This window comes from Lichenostomus cassidix, chromosome 5, assembly GCF_008360975.1.
Source record: "Lichenostomus cassidix isolate B80296 chromosome 5, HeHo_3.0, whole genome shotgun sequence".
Classification (NCBI taxonomy): domain Eukaryota; kingdom Metazoa; phylum Chordata; class Aves; order Passeriformes; family Meliphagidae; genus Lichenostomus; species Lichenostomus cassidix.
In genome coordinates, this window is record NC_139486.1 from 14,899,762 (window position 1) to 14,924,953 (window position 25,192).

The 25,192-nt window shown below is 43.6% G+C and overlaps 2 protein-coding genes across 6 annotated transcripts in view; one reads left to right on the forward strand and one right to left on the reverse strand.

Annotated features, from left to right (window-relative positions):
* Positions 1-15,057, forward strand: part of ASB2 (ankyrin repeat and SOCS box containing 2) — a 48,401-nt gene extending 33,344 nt beyond the window's left edge. For all 4 annotated transcript variants that reach the window (XM_085061494.1, XM_085061492.1, XM_085061495.1 and 1 more), the window contains 4 exons: positions 1,364-1,535; positions 6,324-6,885; positions 10,590-10,743; positions 11,475-15,057. In XM_085061494.1, coding sequence (XP_084917620.1) covers positions 1,364-1,535; positions 6,324-6,885; positions 10,590-10,743; positions 11,475-11,611 — 1,025 coding nt within the window. In that variant the 3' untranslated portion in view covers positions 11,612-15,057. The remainder of the gene's footprint in view (positions 1-1,363; positions 1,536-6,323; positions 6,886-10,589; positions 10,744-11,474) is intronic.
* On the reverse strand, positions 12,037-19,463 carry FAM181A (family with sequence similarity 181 member A). Of its 2 annotated transcripts, none has more exons than XM_085061497.1 (2): positions 19,311-19,463; positions 12,037-18,998 (listed from the first exon to the last, which is right to left on the reverse strand). In XM_085061497.1, the coding sequence occupies exon 2, from the start codon at positions 18,925-18,927 to the stop codon at positions 18,058-18,060; it is 870 nt and encodes a 289-aa protein (XP_084917623.1). In that variant the 5' UTR covers positions 18,928-18,998; positions 19,311-19,463; the 3' UTR covers positions 12,037-18,057. The 2 variants fall into 2 exon arrangements, with proteins under 2 accessions (XP_084917623.1, XP_084917622.1); XM_085061496.1 differs by lacking the exon at positions 19,311-19,463 and adding an exon at positions 19,089-19,282.
* Positions 19,464-25,192: the final 5,729 nt, after the last annotated feature.

Consider the following 25,192-nt stretch of genomic DNA (forward strand, 5'->3'; position numbering starts at 1 on the left):
TGATTTGTGTTTCAAATTATATAGATACTAAGATTTCCTTAAAGTTCAATTTTGAGAAAAATACACAGGAAAAAATCCAATAAAACTGTCCAATTGTTTCAAGCCCTGAAAATCTCTTCTGAGAATCCCAGGAATGAAATCATTCATCGTTTATGATGAGCCATTTTCATCATAAAAAGGGTTTCTTTCTCATTAGGAATGTAGTCCTGTGTTACGTTTTGTCACTGTAATTCTCCTAATGTTTCCAGCTACATCATCCTCAAAGGGCCAAGCACAACACAGATGTTTCAGCTTAGGGTGAGAGCCCAGGGAAATATTCTCACTGGCAGGGAGTTTTCATGATCAAACAGAAGATTGATTGGTTCCTTTATTGGAGCTTAGAAGCAAAGCTCCAGTGAACTGTTCTTCCTGAGAACACCATGGTACAGTATATGACTGTCAGAACCCAGGCTTACAGCCTTAAATATCTACAGCAGAAAAAGCTAGATTCCAAATTGTTTGTGGCAAAAAAGGATTGTCTTGGTTTATACTTGCATGTTATTTATTAAGTCAAGCACACATTTGAGCTCAAGAAAAAGGTTCCCAAATAAACTATTAGTTCTTTGACAATATTTATCTTTTTTGTAGTAAAACTTGCCGTTTGAAGCCTAACTCCAACCCTCATGAAATGAAGACATATGGCCTCAGGGGCTGAGTTTTGAAATGCAATATTCATTGATCAAGGCACACCCAAATAAAACCTGTTTAGAATTGTTGATCAGCACCATGCAGACATCACTTTATAGAGTATTATTTTCGCCTGAATATGTATTAAAATTAAAAAGAAGTATAAATACTATAAAAGTACTTACAGTGTGAATATATAGAGTATAAATTATAATTAGAAATAAATATACAGCATAAATAAATATCCATAGAATTTTGCAGAGCACCTATTGAGATAATCTAGTCCAAACTTCTGCTCAGGAACAGTATATATACAGAGTGTGAACACATAAATATTAACAGAATTATTGTGTTTGAAGGAAAGACTATGCCATATAAAGAACAGCCCATTTAAAATTTTTTTTTAACCTTTGATCTACAAGTGAATGGAGCCTGGATTCACAATTGGGACCTAATGGTAGCCATCCACAATAAACTGTTCCTCATAAAATTCCCATCGTATTATAAGCCAATGTAAATCTATGATATAACAGTGTATAACTGATATGACTGTACCACCTCTGATATGACCGTGTTCACATCCCCATCCAGCACATTTTGCAGTTCCAGTGTTATGGAAATATATGTGTTCATTCAAAGTATGTTCCTCCCATCTAATTTTAACCTTTGGGTGCTAAAAGGTTTTCTTCCTTCCTAGGCGCAGATATAAATACACAAGCCAGTGATAACGCCTCTGCTCTTTATGAAGCCTGTAAAAATGGACATGTACCTATTGTGGAATTCCTTTTGTCCCAAGGAGCTGATGCTAACAAAGCCAATAAAGATGGCCTGTTACCTCTTCACATAGCAGCCAAAAAAGGGATTTGCGAGTAAGTTTTAGTCAGTTTCATGGTTTCATCTTTTAGACAAGAATCCAAAGTCCTTACAAAATGGAGAGTGCAATGTCCCAGATCTAATTCTGAGCATTGCGGGCAAGGCAGATACCAGCTGAGAAGAGCCTTTCTGCTTGCAGAGCTCAGGCTAGAAGCTACACACTGAAGAGTGTGTTTGGAGGTTGGGCTGGTATGGGGTGAGCAGGAATATGGGGTGAAAGATTCCTTTAATTTTACCAAGACATCACCTACTACAGCTAAATAAAATCATGTATCTTGGAAGTGGATTAAAAAGAAGTCCTTAAATATAATAAGTCTTTAAATATAATAGAAAAGGTATTGGTGCAGAGTGTTTATCCTTAACAGCTTTTGCAGCATAGTTTACAATCATTTTCCTTCATGGCCCCATTGTGATTCTTCTGCACAAGCAGAAGATGCTGGATTCATCTCTGTTGTGTTCAGGCTTTAATAACAATAGTTCAGTTGCTGACAGCAGGAAGTGGTTAAGTGAATCTCTAGGGCATTAGTGAGATTGTTGCTAGAATGTGGTGTGCAGTTCTGATATCCTTCCTTTCAGAAACCTTTCAGGAAATTTGAAAGGCTTCAGAAAAGGAGAACAAGAATTTCTTATAGTCTGGAAAATATATTTATTAGTGAGTGATTAAATAACTCTTAATTGTAACAGACAAATGCATAAAAAGACCCACTGGTTTCTTTCTGAAATTAAATGTGTTTGGGATACAGCTGAGCATATCCTTTGAACAGGGACAAAAATAATTAGTGGAAAAAATAAGCAGAAATTGGGTAGAATTACCAGTCCTCTGAAACAGAGGTTTTTCTAGGAACACAACAAACTGTAGTCTGTGATAAAGAATATCAATTTAGAAGATGCTGTCTAGGGATGGGATTGTTGCACTGTCACGTAAGTAGTGTTTACCTAGCTCTTTCAAAACCTGGGACATTGCAGCATGCTTCTGAGCCTGAACTCCATAGCTTCCATAGCTTCTGATCCTAGAGCAAGTTTTAGTTCCTGCTTTTAACCCCTCATTGCTGGAATAGTGAGTCACCCACAGCTAATTTTTTATTGCAGTAACAGACCCCTTTGGTGACTGCAGAGAACTCTTCTGACTATCACAGTTTCTATCTAAATACTTATAGCAATAGGCAAATGAGAGAGTCTGTTCAACTGCAATGACTGTTTCTGGACACAGCTATCTTTGCAGAGTACAGCTATCTTTGCAGAGAACTGCTCAATTCCTGCATATTTCACAGTATCTGTGGAATAAAAGCTTTTAACATCACTACACCTTCCCATTTTTTTTTATTATTCTAGCATTTAGATTTTCTCAGGAATGCCAATTAAGCTTCTCAAATCTCTTTGATAGACCAGAGGATATTAATTTTCTGTAGTTGGAGTAGGCCTGGTTCCTTGTGCAAGCTGTGTATTCTAGAGGGCAGCTCAGCATCAGCTTATATAACAGCTTTATACACTTACATCATGTACATGAATACCCTTCACAGACTAACATAAGTATGATTCAAAATTTTCTCCAGGGTTTGAGTTATAAAGTCATTTTCTTGTGTGAGAAATAGAAGTCAGCTCCAGTTGTTCACTTACTAAAAAGTTTATCTGAAAGTACAGTAAGTTGATCTGAATCTAATTTGTATATAGAGTATGGTCCAGCTCTCTAAATCTCTCCCTCCCCTCAGTAGTTCCACACTCTGACCTGAAAAGAAATTTACATGGAAACTCCACAACCTGGGTTCACCCCTGGGTTATGAGAGCAAGGGCCTGATTCAGGCTCATATCTATTATTTCCAACAACCAGCAGCACAAATGAGACCAGAATTTAGTTCAAACTCGGCATTCCTTCACTTGCAAAAGACTGAGCACAAATTCTGTGCACAACTGCTGCTAACTAAGTGGAAAAGAAAGACAAAAGAAAAATATATTCTCTTATAAATATTTATCTAAATGACAAAGTTTTAGCCCAATTGGCTGATCATTCTTAATTCCTTTGGTATTCAGTAAAATAACACCCTTCACTGTGACCTCTGTATTCCTGCAGATTTAGTACGTAATTCTGCAGGAATTCCACACTTCAACTTTTTGCCAGAGCACGAAGGCTCCCTACAATCAAAAAGCCAAGAATGTGGTCCCAGGGCTCAACTGTCAACTCTTGTTGCTTGGTGTTTGTGTATTTTAAATGACACCTTGTCAATACTGACCTGAAATTCATAAGGGTCATCTCATAAGCTGTAGGACAATCAAAAGCAGTCAGTCATTTAACCCTTTCCCCCCTAGAACTGAGATGCTGAGAAGGGAAGACTTTGTGAAGCATGGCAGATTTATTAAGTAAATACAAGTCAGTAAACTCTTGGCATGTTCATACTAAGGATGCTTTGCCTCCTCCTCCATCTAACCTCTAACAAATAAAAAACACAGAAGCAGGTGTCAGGGATAAGGGGAATCTTGGCACTGTTTCAAAACGGTACATGAAGCTCATACCTGTGGCAGACATGGGATGTGGTCTGACTTGTCTGGCCTTGGCTGCCTTCACTTGAGTTGCATTCTCCCTCTTGTGAAACAGGAAAGGCTCCAGATGCACCATATTACTGAACTGACCCACTTTGGAGGGTGAGAAAGAGACACAGGTTCAAGTTACACGAACTGATAAAAATTTGATGCTTCCTGCCTGTCATAACAAAATGAGTGTGGGGTACAGGGACTGGACTGAGCTCGAGGACAATGCAGCTTTTGGATGCAGAACCTCAGCGTGGCACCCCTGCAGCAAGGTTCAGGTTCCCTTTGCAGACAGAAATGATGCAGTGCCTCTTTAACTCAGATGTGAAGAGCTGGCTGAAGCACATATGCTGGAGGGAAAGAACAAAACAGACCCTTAAATCTTCAAAACATTTGATCACGGGATGACTAATGCTGGTACTTGGCGTAGTGTCCTCACAGTGCTCTGTGCCCTTTTTGTTATTAGGCTCTTACAGAACATTTGCTGAGGGTGGGAAGTTGCCAGCTCACAAGCACCCAAACCTTCTGCTCCCTGGAGAGTGTCACAGTGCTGGAAAATTAGTGTGACTGCCTGGAGAAAAAAAAAGTGCTTAATTTCCCAAGATATTTACATAATTTAAAAAGCCTTTTTGTTTAAAAATAAGATGTAGAAGTAACTTAGAGACATCAACAGTCCATCACGTAGATAGGAACATAATCCTGTAAAGTGCTATGCATCTTCAACTCTTATTTCAGCTCCTGGGAGTGTTGGAGGTTCAGTCTTTCACAGGATCACAAGATCACCACAGACAAAGGTTTTACTGGCTTAGTTCATTATGTAAATATATGTTTGAGGGCCCAGTGCTGGGACCAGCCATTGCAGTCAAGCTGAAGATATGCAGCATCTTAAAGGAGACACACTATGTGGTAGGAAATTGAGCTTTGCATGTTTGTGTGTCACCAGAGCTGTTGACTGCTATAGAGTAGTCTGCATGGGAGGAAAAGAGGAGGAGGTGTGTTTGGCTTCCTGGCTCACACAAGTTCCTATTTTAGATATCCCTCTCTCCACAGACATTACACAGGGAGTGTGGCCAACTCCTGAGACAGCAGGCAGACTCAGGTTGGATGGTCTCTAGTATTTTTCTGAAAGTAACTTAAGGTGATTTGTCTATATCTACAGAATCAACCTAGGGCCTTGGCTAAATCACCCAACTTTATGAGCAGGAAATGAAGGTTTAACCCATACAGTTGGTCATGCAGCTCCAATGATGCCTTTGCAGACATCACAGATTTGCAACTGCAGGGCTCCTGTGCATCATCTATTTGAAATTCATATTACATATTAGAACAGTTTGATTTATGTTGTTGTGTTTAAGGCCACATCAAGCTTTCCAATAGTGATCCCTCATTAGTGGGGTTGAGGACTTAGCTGTACATTTTTTCTCCCTCAGCTGAAACATGGAAACCAGCTGGAAATTATTTCTACTTCTTTTTCTCTCTTTTACTAATTGTCTTTTTGGCTCCCCATGATCTGGGATGGACACTGATAGCCCCATGGATTTGCCACAGCCAAAAGCCACACACTGAGGGCCTCCAGGACAGGAATTAATGCAGGGTAATAACTGAATTGTAAATCTGATAGGGAAGGCCTGGGAACCAAATCTGTAGTTTATACTAGCTCAGTCCTGCAGAGATGGGGGTTCACCCCCTTTCTGGTCGCAAGCCTATTACTGTGGCTGCCACAAGATCTGCCAGCACTGTGTGTTGGCATCCTTGTCTGCTGAGCAGTAAAGCAAACCCTATGAAGGTGGGGAGATACATTCTCTCTGCTCGCACCTCAGGCTGGAGGTTGTGTGCCTTTTCCTCCAGCCCTACCCACAGCACAATGATGAAGGTGCAGAATATCTGGTAGTTCCTGGCTGGTTGTCTGCCACTAGGGCTGTAGAAGCTAAGAGAAGTTGCAACAGGGTGGGTGAGTGCGAGCGTGTCATCTCTTCCATTATATCTGCCCCTGTAGCTGCCATTACATCATAGAAACAGGGTGATAATACCAAAAAAATGTGTTCCTCCATGAAAAGGGGGGGTTGCACAACTCATTTTGGCAAGGTAGGAGCACAGAGAGTTGTTGACAGGTTTGAGGTTTGCACTCTGGTTTCTCTGAGTTGTTCTTGTGCCTGAGTTAGCAGGCTCTGCCTAACAGATACAATCATAAAGCTATGATTTGCTGTAGGGCTGTAGATCCCCTAGAGCTCACTGCTGCTCACTGAGTCTCCTCCTGGCAGGATTGTATCCATGCTGATCCCTGTCACCAGCCGCATGCGCGTCAAGCGCAGTGGCATCAGCCCGCTGCACCTGGCGGCCGAGCGCAACAATGACGACATCTTGGAAGAGCTGATAGAAGCTGGCTACGAGGTCAACAGCACCCTCTCTGATGAACGCTCCTGCCTTTACGAGGACAGACGCACCACCCCGCTCTATTTTGCTGTTTTTAACAACAATATCTACGCCACAGAGCTGCTGCTGCAAGCTGGAGCCAACCCCAATGTTGACCTCATTAACCCGTTACTCATCTCCATCCGCCATGGTTGCCTGAAGACCATGAAACTGCTTATTGACCATGGAGCAAACATTGATGCCTATATATCAAGTCACCCCACCACGTTCCCAGCTACCATCATGTTTTCAATGAAGTACCTTTCCGTGCTGAAGTACCTCCTGGATCTGGGCTGTGACGCAAGGTCCTGTTTTGAGTGTCAGTACGGAAATGGCCCACACCCCGCATTAAATTACAGACGGGAAAGACTCAATGACCCTCAGCTGAACAGGGAGCCAACCGTTGTACAGGTAAGCACTGCTTAGTCTACCTGCAAGACTTATGAGGATGTCTCCTATCCATGGATCTTGACAACTTTAATGTATTTTTTTCTTCCAACTATTTTATGAGAGTAGATGCCATTATCCCTACTTTATTTACAGAAAAAAGGCTCAATATTAGTCTGTAAACATTCCAAGTTTGACTTCAGTGACAGCAGGAAGGTAGGCAACAGCCACTGTGGCCATAGCTGGAATTTACAGTGAATTATAGCCACCTTGACAGTCTTACCCACAGCTCTACAATATTCTTTTCCTCTGGACCTGAGGTGCCAGGAGTGAGGCATGTTTTCCTGACAAACATATGAATGGTAGCATATGGGTGGTAGAAACCTTCTTTTTTTATTTGCCCTGTAGGATTTTTTTTGTTAGATGCAGAATGTTAGCTACTGGTTACATTAAAATAGTCTAGTGCTTCACTCTGTGAGGATAAACTAGTGAATATAAACAACTGCAATATCTGAGTCTACTGCATAGGCAATCATAGAGAGAGAGAATGAATTATTACATTAGCTATATGACTGAATTACATTTGAAGTTTTCACAAGAGATTAGGAGATTTAGGTCCATGATTTCATATTTTCAAAGCCACTTATAGACTTTACATACCTATATTTTCTATGTGTATCTCTGCAGTCCTTTCTAACATGTGGCTGGGCTCAGCTCCCATTGGGCTGGAATTGGACTCTCAAGCCCTTAAAAGACTTTGCAGAATCTCAGATTGCACTTTCTTTCTGATTTCTGTATGTTCTCTCATTCCAATGTATCTCAAAACCTAATGCTCCACTCAAAATCTGCTCTCTTTCAACATGCTACATATAAATGAAATCTCAGCATGGCAGTCTTTCTATCTTGCAAAGAATCAGGGACGAAATAAATCAGCTTCTGCCTAGTTTAAGTGTAGCTTTGAGGGATTCGGAAGAATCCATAAGACATGGTTACCAAATACGTTCTTCAGTGGTGGAAAGAATGAAGGAAAATATTAAAAGATCCTAGGAAATCTAAACCTTTTTATCAGTCCTGTCTTCCAAAAGACTTCATCTCCAGTTACATATCCCGGAAAAACAAACAAACAAACAAACATCTCATAGAAAGGATTTAAAGAGTCTGTAACAATAATCTCTTATCTTAAACAGGGCTTTACCCTCGGAGTCTTTATCACAACCAAATTCCTCCAGGATTCCATATTCTTTTGTCAAGAAAAAGTTATAAAATTTATCATCTCTAGTTCTTGATCTGTGATATGGTAGCAGGTCAAGTGAACAGAGAGATGGAATTCCAACACAAATAGAGAGGGTTTGTCTGTAACTCTCTGTGGTATCCTAGCCACTCAAAACCAGTTCCTTCTGGATCTCACCTGAAACTATTGCCTGAGAAATTATTCGGTTCCTCACAAAGAGTCATTGCCTCAAAGGTCAAATCACATGAGGGAGAGGTAGCAAAGGCTATGTAAAATTTTGTCTGTGCCTAGAGAGAGAGGAGTGAGGACAGATGCACACAGAAAAAAAAAAATCTCTCTAATATTGTTTTTAATTGGCTTTTCCTGCTAGGATTTTGCTAATAAAAGTGAGGCTTGTGTGGTCTAGCTTCATGGTATGTAGTTACAATACGGTTTATATTCTGAAATAAAAAGGATCTTACAAAACTATAGCCTTCTCCACATAAAGGATGTTCATTTTCTATTTTCTTGTATAAGATTACGTAAGGATAATAAATCTGAATTATTAACCTTTATAAAGACTATGAACTACTGTAAGTGGATTTGGAAAATGCACAAATATAAGTCATCACTGATGCTACTAAATTAATGTGTCTGGGAGAAAGTGAACACAGAAAAATGGTTGCTGCTTTCCCCTCATGTTTCCAGAACTGCTGTTGATCCCGGGAAGGTGGGGATAGCAGTACTGTACTGCCACGAGAGGGCATTCGGGTGTCTGCTGAGAACACAGGCTCAGAGCCACCTTGTCCCTGAGTCAATCCCACTGCCTGCAGCTACAGTTTTGCATTATTTGTCTTCATTTTGCTGTGCTTTTTTTCCTGCAATGTGTTACGAAATGTATTTATTCCAGAAAATGCTTTTGTAAGCTTAGCTTGTGAACAGGGAAGAGACAAAAAGGCAGGCAAGGTCTCTGGGGGAGACAAGAAGAGAGCAAGTTGAGATCCAGTCTTTTATTGCCCTACACGTGTCTTTGTTTCACTTCTAAAGAAGCCATTACTGCAAGGAGGTGGTAGTGCAGATGTCCAGTCTGTACATCCCACAGGTAACTGCATGGCAGTGACACACACATTGGAGAGTGGCAGCCAGATGTACAAAACTGCACTTCCTATAAGCAGCCCAGGTAGGAAACTGTGGGTTGTCCACTGCAATCCTTCTGACATTATTGTCTCTAGTTGTCCTGGTAAACATCACACGGTAATGTTCAATGAAAAATAAGAGTCAGAAGAGTAGTAAACACCTCTGTGAATGCTCTCACCTTGAACAAAATAACCTTGTTTTCTGCAGCTCTATTGTTTCTTAGGTGACCTAATATAATTTTATTTCTGAATAAGGGTATCCACACAAGAGTTTAATGATTTTGAGTTATGACTCATGCATGTATAATCAAATTTGATCTAGTTACAGGAGCTTAAATTGAGAGAGCTTTAACCTGGTGCTTTTTCTGTCCTGTTTAGTGTGGGCTTGGAGGGTGTTTGCACAGTCTTAGTGACTAAGTTGATGGATGGTGCTTCAGCCACCATCATTCAGTAGGGTTCAGCCACATGCCTGAGTTCTCATCCACACAGAATGATTTAATTCATGTTAAACTTTCTGACTGCTCACATGCAGATTACGTCCACAAACATCTTCATCATAATGCAGAACCCTAAGAGAGACAGATGAAGCTGACTGGTATAACATACAGATTTGATTAAAGTAGACAGAAAAGTCACTATTTTTTTAAAATGAGACTGCTAAAAGTCATGTCCTGAAGTCTGTTCTTCAGTATCTCCATAAGTAGCTCTCCATGCAATGGATCTGCAGCTTGCACTGGTGACAATAGAATATTTACATGATCCAGGACTGAGTAAAGAAAGTTTCCCTCTGTTAGGCCCAGGATGATTTTCACATGAGTGAGTAAAACCTCCTGAGATCCATCTGTGTAGAGATTTCTCCAGACTTGTTTCTAGTAAGGTGTTTGGTCCCCCAAAGCTGCAGATAGTAGTGGGTTCCCAAGAAGCAGGAGCTGTTGCCCTCTGCAGAATCTCCCTCTTTCCCTGATTCCTTTGTGCCCCACAGAGTCCCTGCCAAGAATGGAAAGGACTCAACATGCTAGGTCATAGTGCCCTAGGCTGCATGGACCTTTCAGGAGCCCCTGAATGGCTTGGGGCAAAGTTCCTCTGCCCTTGTGTTTTTGTGGAAGTAGGGCCTTAGGACTCATAAACAATTCAGGATTATTCCATGCTACAGAGCTGGGACTTCACCAGGGATTTTTATCATCCTGTGATTGCAAAGAGGGGTTTCTACCCTCAGCTGGAAAAGAACAGGCTTTAGTTTCCTGAAAGGATACTGGTGATTGCTCTCACAGCTGGTAGAAGCAGGGGGGGTTGTCAAAGCTTGTCAGGGCTATGCAATTGCTGCCGTTTCCACAAGTGCATTCAAGTGCCACTGATGATAGTCAATCTGTCTTTCCTTGAAGTTTTGTGAAATGGTGTCTACTCCAGAGATAAGTCGCTGGGCTGGGCCGATCATCGATGTTCTTCTGGACTATGTGGGTAACGTGCAGCTCTGTTCCCGGCTCAAGGAGCACATTGACAGCTATGAGGACTGGGCTGTCATTAAAGAAAAAGCAGGTATGGTCTCCCAGGAGAGAATCTGGCACAACTAGTCCCATTGATGGATTCAAAACCTCAGTCTCCTCTTAGTATTCATCCCATAAACTTGAAAGGATTTCCCTGCTGTGACAGATCAGGTATGAGGGTCAGAAGTTTCTGGGGTGTCACTGGCTCTGCAGAGTGAAATGCACTCCAGCCATAGATCTGACCCACTGGGAACGAGCACTGCAGTGCAGAAAGGCCCATTTGGATGTACCTGGGCTGCAGTCAGACCAGGACACGTGGGCAGCGCGGCCATCTCCACAGCAGCCTAGCAGGCACCAGTGGCCTTTAAAGCCTTTATTAATATTCCACTCTCCTAAATATCCTTTCCCTCAGGAAAAAGTCTTTCATAGATATTATCAGAATCAGTTTTCTAGCACTAAACTAAGTTTGCTACCTATTGCATTTGTTTTCAGCAGGAAGGCTGAATACTTTGAAGTGGCTTGTTTAAATTCTCCTAGAAAGTCCATTGCTATGGCTGATATGGGTAAAGCACCCCATTCTCCAGCCCCAAATCCTTCCCCATGTCATACCGCAGATGATCTGCCACCAATCCCAGACATTATCCCTTCCTTACAGAAAAAAAAACCCCTTTTTTCATTCATTCTTCTCCCATTTTCTTCTTGACACTGTCCCATCCAAGCTGAGCTCAAGTCCCTCAAGTTAAAACCTGTTCTGCTCACATTTCTTACCTGCCTGTCTTTCAGAACCTCCACGACCTCTTTCCCATCTTTGCCGCATCAAGGTACGGAGCCTGGTTGGAAGAAACCGCATTAAACTCCTTGACACCTTGCCTCTCCCAGACAGACTGATCCGCTACTTACAGCACGACTACTCTCAGTGACCCCAAGCACACTGGATATGCAGCAGCTTCCTGGTGTGGCACCCAGTGTCACCACCATGGCACAGGTGCACACTGGGGAGCAATTGCTGCTGGCTAGGTCAAGCACCCTCCTGTGACTAATTAAGAGAAATGTGCTTGTGAAGCATGAGTGAGAAGAAAATGGAGGAGACAGAGAGCTAACATAGGAGATTGTTGTTAGGTTTTTCAAGAGAAAACATGTATGATTCACCTCAGACCTTAGTCTGCAAAGAAGAAATGAAAGCCAACACTGACAAATGAGTAGTGCTGAAGCAAGTATCAGTGAGGAACTCAAAAGTATCCTGAAGCTGTGGTGGAGCTTAGCATCCTTGCTGTGGTAACAATTCAGAACTTGTCAAGAGTCAACATATTTGGGAAAACAATCACATAACTTTCACTGACTGAGATTTTTATTGTAGTTTCTATTCTATTGTTTGGATTTCTGCTAAGTGTGCTGGTTGCTAATTCTCTGGTATTTTGACACCACCTGGCTAACAATTTTACTTCTTTTTTTGTACCTTTCTCATTGAGTACTTGATTTCTGAACATTCAAGTATCAGAACTCTTTAGCAGGCTAAAATCCAGAAATGCTGAATCCTTTAAAAGTCAAGGAAAGGTTTATTTAAGAATGGCAGAATTATATTTGCACATAGCGAATACAGTTCATTCTGTATTATATTTGCAATAGGAAGTAAGTGAACTTCTGCTTGAGAGAATTTCCTAGTCTGGGGATTTGAAAGCAACCCTGAGCTGATTTTTTTGGGGTTTTTTTTTTTTTTTTTGGTGTAAATTAGAAGTAGCTGGACTGTAAACAGTAGGTTTATGCTTTCATGAAGCTGGTGTCAGAACAGAACAAAGCCCTAGAGGAGCAGGAACAGAGAGTGATGTGAAGGAGAGAGGCAACACTGCTGAACCAACTTATTCTCTTCCTCCCCCAGAAGATCTTATCTCTACAAAACCCAGCCTCTCCAACCTCCTTGGACCTCTGTGGCTATAACACCACCATGATTGGAAGTAAGAGAAATTATTTCAAAATTATGGAAGTCAAACTTCAAAATTTATGAAAATGAATACCCAGAATTGGGTTTCCAAATACTTATTCAGGTACCTAAACAATGCCAAGTTGCTTGCACCAGGTGTAGTTCCACTTAAGCCAGGGGAATCAGGGGAATCATATTCAGTATCAGATACTAATAAGGCAGAATAAAAATCTCAGGATTTAGCCCTGAATTTTCTGACTTTGGAAGTTTGAAGTATCTATTAGCTTCCTTTGACACTGATGAAAGTTATTATCTCAGCTTCTTTGAAAATTAGGTCACCTATTTACAGCTCAGATCCACAACTGATTTATGGCAGCTTAACAAGTCACCATCTATCTGCTGAACCACTATAATTGTCCGTGAAATTCTTTTATTGAAGTTTTTAACAAGTCACATTCCCTCACAGCTGGGGAGGCCAAGGAGCCCATGAACTGTTATTGGCAGTGACTACAGCTTACTTGACAGGTGTGACTTGCTGAAATGCTTTGATGAGTGCTTTATTCCTCACTAGGCACCTAAGAAAGTATGGAAGAACCTAAATTTGGAATTACATCTTTGCATATCTTATGCTAGAAGCACACTCATTACCTCAGGTGAAAGAGGAGCTTTGCACCATGGTCTGCCTGGACTCCCCACCAGAGACCTTACAGATCTGGTTTTGTTTGTTGGTCTGCATACCATCCATGGAATATGATAGAAATGTAAGTAGGGAAAATATATTGCACTGAATTTTATTTGTGTGGAGTTTTATACCTTAACACAGGACTAAAGTGTGTTGCACAAATACAAGTATTACAAATCTGTCTGGGCAGACAGACTATGATGACTTTGTGTGAAATGTGTTAATCATTTGTGGGACAGGATGTGAGCAGAAAAAGAATTGGTTACAGGATTGGTTACTCTGTCCACTACTGTCCCCTTTATAAATGCAAAAGTTGAAAAACCAACAGTTTCAATTTACACTGAACACTGATCTTCTGGTAAAGCTTTGGAAAGTCAGGTGAGATTCCTCCACTGCTGACGTTTCATCCAGTGACTTCCTTTACTACCAGTTTAGGATCTATTCCCTTGTCTCCTGCAGTGTGAACAGGGAATTGCTTCAGGTTAGAAAAACTTTGGGCAGATAGAAAAGGATGGGGAACAAGAAATAGCTATATCAGTTTGCCAGTGAAGGCCCTGTATTGGTAACAGTACCTGAAGAGACAGAAAATCACTGTGGAGTTCATACATCTATCACTTTCTGCAGCTGAACAACAAAGGTCTGGGTCTTACATTGATATAAATCAGAAGTCTTTGAAATTAAAAAGTGTAACAAAGCAGAGTTGTAGAGAGTGATGGATACAGACAGAGCTTGGTGGAGACCACTTCTTTGTTTGGTGTGCAGTGACAGCCCTGGAGACCCTGGCAGGTAGAAGGCTTCACAATCACCAGCTTCGTGTATGACTGCGTAAGTGGGATTTCATAAGCTTTCCCAAACTAGGAATTTCCCCTAAGCCAACATTCTTGTGTCCACAAAAGTCTAGCAATTTCTTTTTCATTCATGACCTTGGAGAAGCTGAAACTGGGTTTGAATGGGACAAATATGGAAAGCCCATTTCTTCTTTCAACCAAGAGACCTTCATTTCTACTGGGAGACCCACGTCCTGGTTGCTGTCAACTATCTGTCCTGAGCAGGAGTCACTGAGCCAGAGCGCACTGGTCTGATGGGAACATAACACAGCTGTGGGAAGGATAAGTGCATGCTGTACACAGAAACTGAGGTGAGAAGAGTCTATCTATTAGAGGGGGAGTCTGGTGATTACAATGTTATTAAGTCCTTTGTGCTTGATCTTTAGAGCAAACCTTCACACACTCAGTTTACATTTATTTGCACTGAAATGGAGCCCACTACCTCTCCACTCCAGTCACTGACATACTATTTTGTGCACAGTACTGAATCTGCACAAATTCAATGTGCCTTTAATGCCTCTATCTAGAAGTTACTGTGAAAAGAGAAATACTCCAAAACCCAGGCAAGCCAGGCTTTGTAAGCAGATTGGTAATTCTAGTGCAAGGTGAAGTGGCTTGTTCTACTGAGTGTGACAGATAGACTCCTTCAGAGACAATGACTTTATGTGAAATGTTCTAGGAATATTTCATGACCAGATTACTGTACCTTTTTTTACTGCAACATGTGCAATTCACTTGATGTTCTTGTGCACTTTTTTGATTCTTTTTATTTCATTTTGTATGAAAGTTTTTTCATTTACCTCTCCTTTCCCATAATTTATAAAAACTATTGTGTTTTTAAAAGTTTAAATCTGCATTGTTCTAGTAAATACCAGCTCTCAAATGTTATGTTTCCATCTTTTAAACAAAGTATGAATAAACAGTAAAATTCTGAAGGACTATCAGTTGTCCTGAATAGCAACATCAACCATCAACCAGCCAAACACAAAAATATCCAGGAAAATTCTGAATCAATCCAAGCTTGAACAATTAATAATTCTAATGTTAATCTCAGGGATGAGAGACCAGTAAGTATTGCTAGAGAGGAGACAGAGTTGCTATTATTTGCTAACCTTTTGGAAAGTCTCACACATCCCCATTCAGGGATTTTGAATATACTTAACAATTGTCTTCTGTTCGTTTGTGTTTTACTTCACTGCTGCTCCAGTTCAAAGCCCCAGCAAGGGCCACTGCCTGCCCTGGGCTGGGGGTGGGGGTGGATCTTCCATTTCACAAAGGATTTTGAAAAAGTAACATTAGTTTAAATCTGAGTGTAGGAGCATAAATATTTGAGTCAGAGATCATTTAGAATGGTCTGTTCTAAATAAGTTTAAAACACACTATTCTACTACATGGAAGATGTGCAGCAATATACATTCAAATAAGAAAGACTTGAAAAGAAGAAAAAGAAAAAAACCTAGGAATTTAATATTCAAAAGATAGAAACTTGGTTTTAACTCTCTTCTTTGGATTTCTTCAAAATAAAATTTATACAGAGGCTATCCACTTTGCCAAGTATTTTAATTTTTATAGAATTCCTTATTCTGGTGTGATCCACAGCATTTTGAAATTTCCCTTCGGAACTCACGGAGGAACATTTGCGCACAGAAACCACTGCAATACCAGTAGTGCATTCCATGACCTGGTCTGGCCACCCAGATGGAAATCCAGACCAACACCAATACCAAGGAGGCTGCTTGGGTTGATAGTGCTGAGACAGAGTTCTGCATCTGCCTGCATCTGGATTAGAGCAGCAACACAGAGCTATTGATGTGAGAAAAGCCCCCCATTCCCACATAAAAAAATCCTTGCCTACAGGTCTGTAAATTAAAAGCCCTTGTTCTCCTACCTTTAACTTCAATAGCTCTGGTTTCTGTTACTCTCGTGGTGGAGAGGGACAGTTTCCTCACAGGTTTTTTCCAAAAAAGGGAAAGGTATCTAAGTATGTTCCTATCTTCACTTCTGGATCAAGAGCTAACCTGATGTCTTTAATTCCTAGATTAGCTCTTTAGCACCGCACACCTTGCGTGTAGTTGCAGGTATGTGCTACCAAAGACATTTCCTGCTCTCTCTGCTATAGGTATAGTCTGTACTGGCTTTATACATATATTAAGTGCCATAGTAGGGAGAAAGCAATGAAAGCCATCTCCATTTCTACTTTTCACCTGCACTACTAACACATTACAGATATTGTTTCCCTAAAATTGAACATTGGTGGGACATGTGAGGTTCAGGGAACACGTAAATCGCTTTTAGCCTGGGAGTAGAATCACAGAATATTCTGAGTTGGAAGAGACCCACAAGGATCATCAAGTCCAACTCTTACGAGTATGGCCCATGCAGGGATCAAATCCACAATTTTGACACTATTAACATGAAGCTCTAACGGAGCTAATCCCAGTGGTAGTTCATATCCTAACAAAAGTTGCAACCTGGTTATATAATACCAAGGCCATCAGAAGATACAAAATGATACTCTACAATTGCTTCAGATGATAACTTTTTAATGACTGCAATGCACTCAAATGAAGTGTCTCCTGTTTTTCCCCTTGTAGAAATACCAGGAGTCATAGAGAGCTATGCTAGTCAGAGACCAAACCAACCAAGGCCACTTTTTATTGAATCCTGGGAGAAGTTCCCATTAGCTTCAGCAACAGCAGGTTCAGGCCCTGGGAGATCATGGATGTCCATTCTCTGGCCCTTTTTCCTCCCAAAATATACTTCTCTTGACTTCGGTGATTTACTTGAGTAGAACCAAATAGATACATATACCTGCAATATTAAGCCTTTCCTATCTCATGTTTTGTGTCTTAGTACCACTTTCTCCATGGGTTTAAGAGAAACCTAACTTAAAAACACTTCCTATTAAATTCTCCAATGCCAATTTGTTTTTAAAAAAACAGGCAAATACTAGGCAAAACATTTACACCCAGGTCTTGTGATAACACCTTAAAATCGGGCAAAATAAAAGATGTCTCGCAGCCAGAAATCAAGGCAGTCTATTCTTTCCTTTTTTCTTCCATCACACTTAATGGTTTTGTATTCAATTAATACAATTCCTCATTTTTTCTGTTGATCCAGAGCAATTCCTGATGTGGAAATTCATCCCGCTTCCATTTGCATCACCTTAGCACTAGCTAATACCCTTGCGCCAGAAGAATTACTTCTGATTTTTATCAATCTGAATAGGCAGAGATTTCAGCCCTCATATCTCCCCACCAGCTGCAAATCAAACATGTGTCTACCCAGTGGGGCAAAACTAAACAGACTGCATTTGCAGAATCACCAAAATAAAATTACCTTCTTTCTCCCCTTATTTTTTTTCTTTTAATTCTCTCAGTATTTACATAAAACAAGAGCTTAAATCAATCACAAGTGGTTTCTATATCAAATACCATCCTTCCAGTCTCTTGCATGCAAAACGAAATGACCTGAATATCTTGACTTCTCTGGAATTACTTTAAAGTACAAAAACTCTTTGAATGCGTTTAATTCATTCCGTTTCACTGCTGCTGCCTCAGGGCAGCCCCAGAAAGATGTTCCCACGTGGAGGAGGTCTGCTAGGTGTTCAAGTGCGGCTGTGAATAGCCCGCAGCCCCGCTCATCGCAGCTCAGAGAATGCCCATCGCTGAAAGAGACCTGGTTTGCCTCACGCTCCGTGCCACCGGCTTGGCAAGGTTTATTCCCGATTTACGCCCGCGTACTGAGAGCACAGTGCAGCCCAATAGCATCCCAACAGTTCCTAATTCCCTGCAGCCCGCCCACGAGGCAGAGGGTGTGATCGCCGGCCTCCTTCCCTGCAGCTCCACGCTGCCAGCAGCTCATGCCCGGAGGCTGACCGGGCGTTCCAAATCCCCCTCAGGAGCTGTCGTGTTCGGCATGACTCCGCCAGCTGCCCCGCTAAAGATAGCCAAAAACATTGAAGATGGGTGGGGGAATGGCGGGCTTGGTGGGGATGGGTTTCAGAACCATGGGCCTGTAGAGTTTCTGCCCCGGCCCGTCGGCCTCCTTGCAGAAGTGCGGCACCTCCGCCGGCAGCGCGGCCGCACTCTTCCTCCACAGCCCCAGCCCCGGGAAGGGCGACGGGGGCAGCGCGCCCGGGGGCTGGAACACGCCTGGCCCGGGGCAGGGGAAGGGGCAGCAGGTCCAGGCACCCACCCGGCCTGACAGGGCCCCGGCAGGCTCCTTCTCCCCGCCATGTGGCGCAGGGTCAGGGGGGCTCTCCGGGCCGGCAGCGTCTGGGCTCCTTCTACTTTTCTTGCCCTCATAGGGAGGAGGGTCTCTGGCGGCTTGGAGCCCCTCAGGGCTGGCAGGAAAGGCCCTGGCCGTCAGGCTCTGGGCCGGCCGTGGCTCTTCCCAGAAGGAGGCGGGGAGCTGTCGCTTCCTCATGGGCACCTGGTCCGGTCGGGAAGCCTCGGGTTTTTGTTCCTGCAAAACCCGTTCCCCGGTGAGGCTCTCCTCCGCCTCGGCTGTGTGCATCACCCTGTCGGCGGCAGCCCCGCCGTGGGCGCTGGGCTCAGGTGCCTCGGGCTGGGCGCCCCGGGCCCGCTCCTCTGCCGCCCTGCGCCAGCCGCACTCGGGGGCTTTGCTGGGGTGACACCGCGGGATCCGCGAGTACTTCTGAGAAAACCGCTTGAGCTGCTTCTGCAGGTATTTTCTGTGGTCAACTGAGCGGCGGCAAGGAGCTGATTTATCCAGAGCCGCTTTGATGTCGCTCGAAGCCAGGTTAACGAAGTTCAGTAGAGTTTTTACCTCGCTGTCCGATGCCATCTCACTGAATGCACTGTGCAGAGTTTCCCATGAAAAGTTTATAATCCTTCTTCAGGCAAACCTCGGCAAACCTGCGAAACATGATGGGCAGACTTTTGAGCAATGAGCTTTGGTTCAAATAGCATTAAGCAAATGGAGGGAGGCTAGGGGGGCATGTCAACCTTAGCCACTCAAACAAGTTGTTGGTCAGCCCGCTTCCACGCAGGGAAACTGCTGTCGGAGCGGACGTGTCGGAGCCCACCGCCCCGCACTGCTGCCCCAGCACACACCGGCACGGGGAATGGCTCTCAAGTGCCAGCCAGCTCTGCGCCTAATCTCTTTAGATAGCGCTCAGGTGGGCAGGAGCCGGGGTGGCCGCCCTGTAAGCAAGCACGGACACTCACCCGGCGTGCGGCAGCTTTTCTCACCGGTGCTGGCGGCCGCGTCGCTGCAGAGGAGAGCCCCTTCCCCGCTAATCTCGTTAGGCAGGTTACACACCGCCAACCTCGGCGGAGGCAGCCGGGGCCCGCCAGTGTTTGGATGCAGTTTAGCAAGCACTTGAGCAAGCTGAATGAATATCGACTCCGGCGAGTTCGGGGCTCTTCCAGGCCAATCAGAAGCCACTTTGCCAAATACAAAGCATCCCAATCAGGCATCAGCCTCCCCTCCTTGCATTCTTTGCCATCACAAATTGTCTCCATGGGGACAGCCACAGAAAGACAGCTAATAAATACAATCATTTCCCCATGATTTCTACCATTCTCCCTATCCTCTTCACCCTGATGGAAACCTTTCATTTAAAAATTTCACAATGCGAAGCAAAAATGCTGAAGATGAGTTAAGAAGGTTTAGACACCCTTTTCTCTACATTCTCCAAAACTGTCTGGGGGCTGATACTAAACATGCTTCATTGGCACAGGACAATATAATACGGGGGACTGGACTAGCCTACTTTTAACCGTTCCCCATCAGAGCATTTTTTTTTTTAAGGGGAGGATGATGTCAGAAAAAGGTAGGAAAGGAACAAATCTCTAAAGAGATGTGCAGATATCCATGGAAAGGGAGCTTGAGCGCTCAAGAATCTTGTCTTTATGTTTGCCCCCTCAATTGAGTTACACAAAAGCTGAATTACCCATTCAAACTACCCGAACAAAAGGATGGAGTTGGATAGTACTCTTGCATCTGTAGTCAAACAGTTAGAGACTTAAATCGAGTCGTCATGATGGAGAAAGAGTTAGACAAAGCCCATAGAATTGCCATCAGCAAACATTTTCCTGTGTCATATTAGTGGGTCTCCATGACTCCCCCTGGCCTGGGGACAATAGCACAAGTTTGCACACTCGACTACTGTCACCCTGCCAACGCTGGCAAGGAGCAGAAACAGGACAATCCTTTAAGGGGAAAGCATGCCCGCTGCAGGGAAGGTAAGAAGAGAGGGAAGAAAAGGCGTGTGAAATGCTAATTGAGCTGCTTCCTTTACTGATCCAGAGTTATGCGAGCCCTCTGCCTTCTTGCGGGCTCGTCCCTAAGGGATGACAATTACTTAAAAGCACAGTAAAATCTAGAGCTGGAGGAAGAGGAGAGCAGAAGAACTGCCCTTGGTGTGCACTGATGACACAGAGCTGCCAGCAGCCTGTATGCCAGCCAGCACCCACTGCCTCCCACAGCTGAAGAAGCTTTGCTTGTGCACTCCAGTCCACAGTACCCTGGGGATGGGAAGACTGGATAGGGGCACAGGACCTGTGCACCCATCATCAGGGAGATGCTGCCAGCTCTGAACCAAACACAGATGTCTGCTGAGAAAAGCAGGGACTGAAGTCCAAGACATTTTGGAAGTAAAATCTGTCTTACTGATGTGAGGCATCAAAGGCCTGCACTGTGGGATGAAAATAGCCACATTTTACAAGTATTTTACTGTTATTTTACTTTATTCCTATCTATCCAATTTTCATCAGAGGAAGCCAAGATCCAGATTGTGCCATTATACAAAACTCTGGGCAGAGGCCTCAGGGATGACTCTTCAGTATCCCTGTACTGGTGCACTCATCCCTCTTCACACCTTTCTCTCAGTCTGGCCTGAGCCACATGTGGTGGTGCCCAGGCTGAAGCGTTTCAGATCTAGAGAGACGCCGGGGTCAGGACATCCTGCAGCAGAATGTGCTACAGAGCTGTTGGCACCATGGTGGGCTGTAACACAGTGGCTGATTTGCTACTTGCAGGTGTGTCTCTCTCCTCCTAGTGTTTGTGTGGCCTGCACAGACACTTCTGTGCAGCTGAGGCTACAGGGAGAGGTTTTGTCTGGCTCATTGAAAGAGATGCACACCAAGTGATCATGTCTCTCTTTGCAGGAATAAACTGCCTCCTGTGCTTGAGCTTTCAAACCCAGCCTGGACACCACATTTCATGGTGCAGTCTCCCACTAGAGCTAGTTGGTTTCCCAAGGCAGAAAAAGGGAAAGATAGAGAGACAAGTGACAGGTGCCTGGGAGTCAAAGATTATTTCAGGGTGTTAATGAACTGTGTCCTCAGAGGCCTAGGAAACTCATGTCATGTATTATGAGACCTACATCCAGTCGTGGGGGCTTCAGACCCCTGGGCTGTGCTCTAGGACTGAGGGCTTGTGGCTCAGTTAGATTGAGGAGGGTGGATGTGGCTTGCCTGCATGCTGGGGAATAATAGACCTGCATGCCTCCAACACACTCACTGCAGAAGCCCTTTCCAAGCTCCTATACTACAGCCGTGCCCATCCTCTCCCAAAAGGATGCTCATGCAGGATGTGGCTCCTTGGGCACCACATGGCAGGGGTGGAGGAGTTCCCTTTGCCATGCTACGCTTGCTGCTCCAGCATCCCATTCCCCTGCAGCTGCTAACCGTGGGGTGCCAGAGGGGAGTGAACCAGCAAGCGGGATTTAAAAACCAGAGCAACCCACCCTTTCAAGGTCAGACTCAGGTTGAGCTGCACAGGGTTTTCTCTAAGAGGCCACCGGAGCCCTTTTGTTCCTCGCTGCTCTCACCATGTTCATCCCAATGTACATGTGAAAGGAACAATTAACAATAGGGCACTCCTCTACGAGGATCCAATGCACTTTGAAGTGTCCACCAAGCAAAGGCTCAAGAATGATACATCATTTTCCACTGTGAACATGTCAAACTAGTACAGCAATTGAAAAAATGTCTCCACATGCCTTCCCAGCATGCAGACAGGGACCAGCTGGAGAGCTACTTCATATCCGACATGTTGCCTCCTGACAGCTGTCTTCTTGGGAATTTTTGGTATGTAAAGTTTTCTAACTCCTTTTTTTAAGCAAAGTACAAGAATAAATCCATTCACTTGAAAATTGCTGCCAGGCCGCTCCTAAAATGAAGTGTTTCCTTTGAGACTAAATGAAGAAGAGAGGAAAGAAGGTTTTCTTGCACAAAAATACCTGCAGAGTGTTTTTAAAGTGTCACTAAGTGTAAGCAATGTCAATCTTTAATTACTTCTACACCAAAATCTCCCAAAGTTTATTCCAGGCAGAGGGGCCCTTTCAGCAAAGGTATTCCAGCCTTAGATTATCCTGGACACCCACTAACCAAAATGCACACCATTAACTGAGGCAGGGATCCCTCCCCCTTTAGTGCCATGAGCATTTCAAATAGCAGGAATACCCAAATCATCCTGGTAAAGCAAAAGGCAGCTCAGTGAACAACGGAGCAGTACAGAGATGACACAGAAGTCACTGTTTTGACACTAGATAACTCAAAACTCTTTTTCCTTCACTGAAAGGAAGCTTTCCATCCTAACCTGAGCAACAGGTGTTACCACAGAGTTCATCCCACTCTCAGGATAAGAACTGTGAGTATCACATAGTACTTTCTGGGAAGGCCTGGACTAAAAGCAGCTCTTGGTGGTTGTATCTGCCTGTCTGAGGTACTACACATCTGAATGATAAGCATCCTTATCTTCTCTTCCCCATGGGTGTCAAAACTAGGCAATCTCTGTTATTTACAAAGAGAAACCCTCAAAATCGATCAGATTTTTATTTGAAAAATAAGGCTTCTTAACAGTCATAAAAATATTGTTTTAGAAACTCCACAGAGGTTTGCTTGTTTGCTTTGAGGAGAGGAGAAAATAAATTTTCATTGTTTTGTAAATTTTTTTAACTATTTTTGCTCATTTGGGTCATAGTCCTGTAACTCCATGTTGAACCTAATGGATGTGCACTTTGGAGCAAAGAGAAAATGGGGCTCCAGCTGTTTTGAAATGTTAGACAGTTAGCTGGAACATCTCAGATGGGCCACATGTGAATTGTTCCTTTTCTTTGTCGAGTCCACTATGGACAGTTAAAAGCAAAGATAATTCAGTTGCGTGATCTGTTTTCACTCACCTGCTGCCTCCTAAGCCTCTGCCTTGCCTTCACAATTGAAAAAGAGAGCCAAGAACCTGAGGGGAGGTGATGATGATTCATGGTGAAACCAGAAGTATTGGCCTGGAGAGGACTAGTATTGGGATGGAGGAAGACCACTAAAGCTCTTCCTCAGGAATCCTGATTTTGGATTTCATGTTGACAGTGACTGAAGTGGAAAGATGTTAATGATGCACTGACAGCATAAAAATGGAAGATGTTATGTAACCTCATACTGCAAGAACTGTGTGCCCTTTAGGGTGAATGCAATGGGAGAGGAAAGGATTGCAGTAACTCTGAGCCACACACCTCAGGAACTGATAGCAGGAATTTCTGTCATGAGGAAAAATGTCATTATTTGGAAATGAGAAAGAAAATCAGGTCATAAGATAAAAATGAATCTCCCTCCATCTAGTCTGACCTTTAAAGTGTGTGAAGGGGAGAGGGGTGAGGGAAAGAGGTGGTGTGGTACTGATGGCGTTCAGGACCCCAACAGGCTTAGAGCCTGGCCTCAGCCTGGGATGGGAGCTTGTCCATCCCAGGTCTTGCAGGTTCATTTGAAAGGGATGTCTGACAGTGTGTGCATAGGAGTGCAGCCAAAGGCCTTAGCATCCCTTCCTGCACCCCAGCACGCAGGCACTGCAGACAGCAGCAGAGATGTCTCTCTCTGGCACTGACCCTCACACAGCCTAGTCCTGCCCCAGAGTCCACTAAGCTCAGGGAGGGAAAATATGGGATTTTCCCCCATTGTTGTGCTATTCAGTTGTCACCTTTCCTCACCCTCCACATCTTCTCTTTGAAACTAACACCTCTGCTCCCAGGAGAACAGCAACCTGGCACTCCAGCAGATGAGGATTTTTGACTCTTTCCCCACCCTCCTTTTTTTTTCCCTCTTGACAGTTTGCTTTGACCTGAGTGACATCCTCTCTTTGCTTTCCGTCCCTGATTTTCTGCACTTGGGGACAGACTTTGAGCAGGCAGTAAGTGTTGAGGCCATGCAGAGGCAGCACGGGGGGGCTGCTGCTACCCCACAGCCTGCCATTCAGGCAGATGGTGGAGGGGGCCGATGTGAATAGCTCCTGTCACTCTCATAGAGCGAACTTTACAATTGTGCTACGTGTTGGACTGCACGTGACTAATGCCATTCTTCTGCAGGCTGCAGGCAGGACACAGCTGTTTCTTCAAGGAAAATTTTGTTTTTCTGGGCAGGAAAAAAAGCACCCATGACAATATTGTATCCATGTATCCAATATTATACTCCATAATTAGGCATGATCAAAGCCCATCCTGCCTTTCTCTGGCTCTCTTTCTGGTAAATAAGATTTTTTTTTTAAAAAAGATCATGGCTTTGGTTTGGTCCACCTGAAGGTTTAAATTCTACCTCCCCACATGGCAGGTATGCATTGAGAAGAAGCAAAAGGGCCAAATATGGTTTCTTTACATAAGTCTGGAGTAATTAAGTATTTCAAGGGTAGGATGGACTCCATGCCAAATGCTACAGTGTGCGTCTGTTGATAAGAAACAGTACTGCAAAAACAATTTAAAAAATACAGACATTAATAGGAACATGTGAAAGGGTGACGACCTTAATTAATTTTTTTATTAAAATTACCTTAAAAGCTGCAAAATAAGAAATACCCAATAGGCTCTGGAAAGGGAAAGGTCTGGATCTTGAGCTTATGGTACAGAAGAGCCATGCCAGACCAGAAGGGTAGTGTTCCTCCTGCCCACATTTTGGCCAGGCTCATAGCCCTGTTCCCCGCTCCACTGTCTTAGGCAAGGCAGTATTCTCCACACGGGTGTTTCTGCTTGCTGAACACCTCGAGGCTAAGTGGGTATGCCAGGCTTGCCTCTCAGCGTGCTGCACTTGATTCCTAGGCTGTGCAGACACAGGTCTGTGGC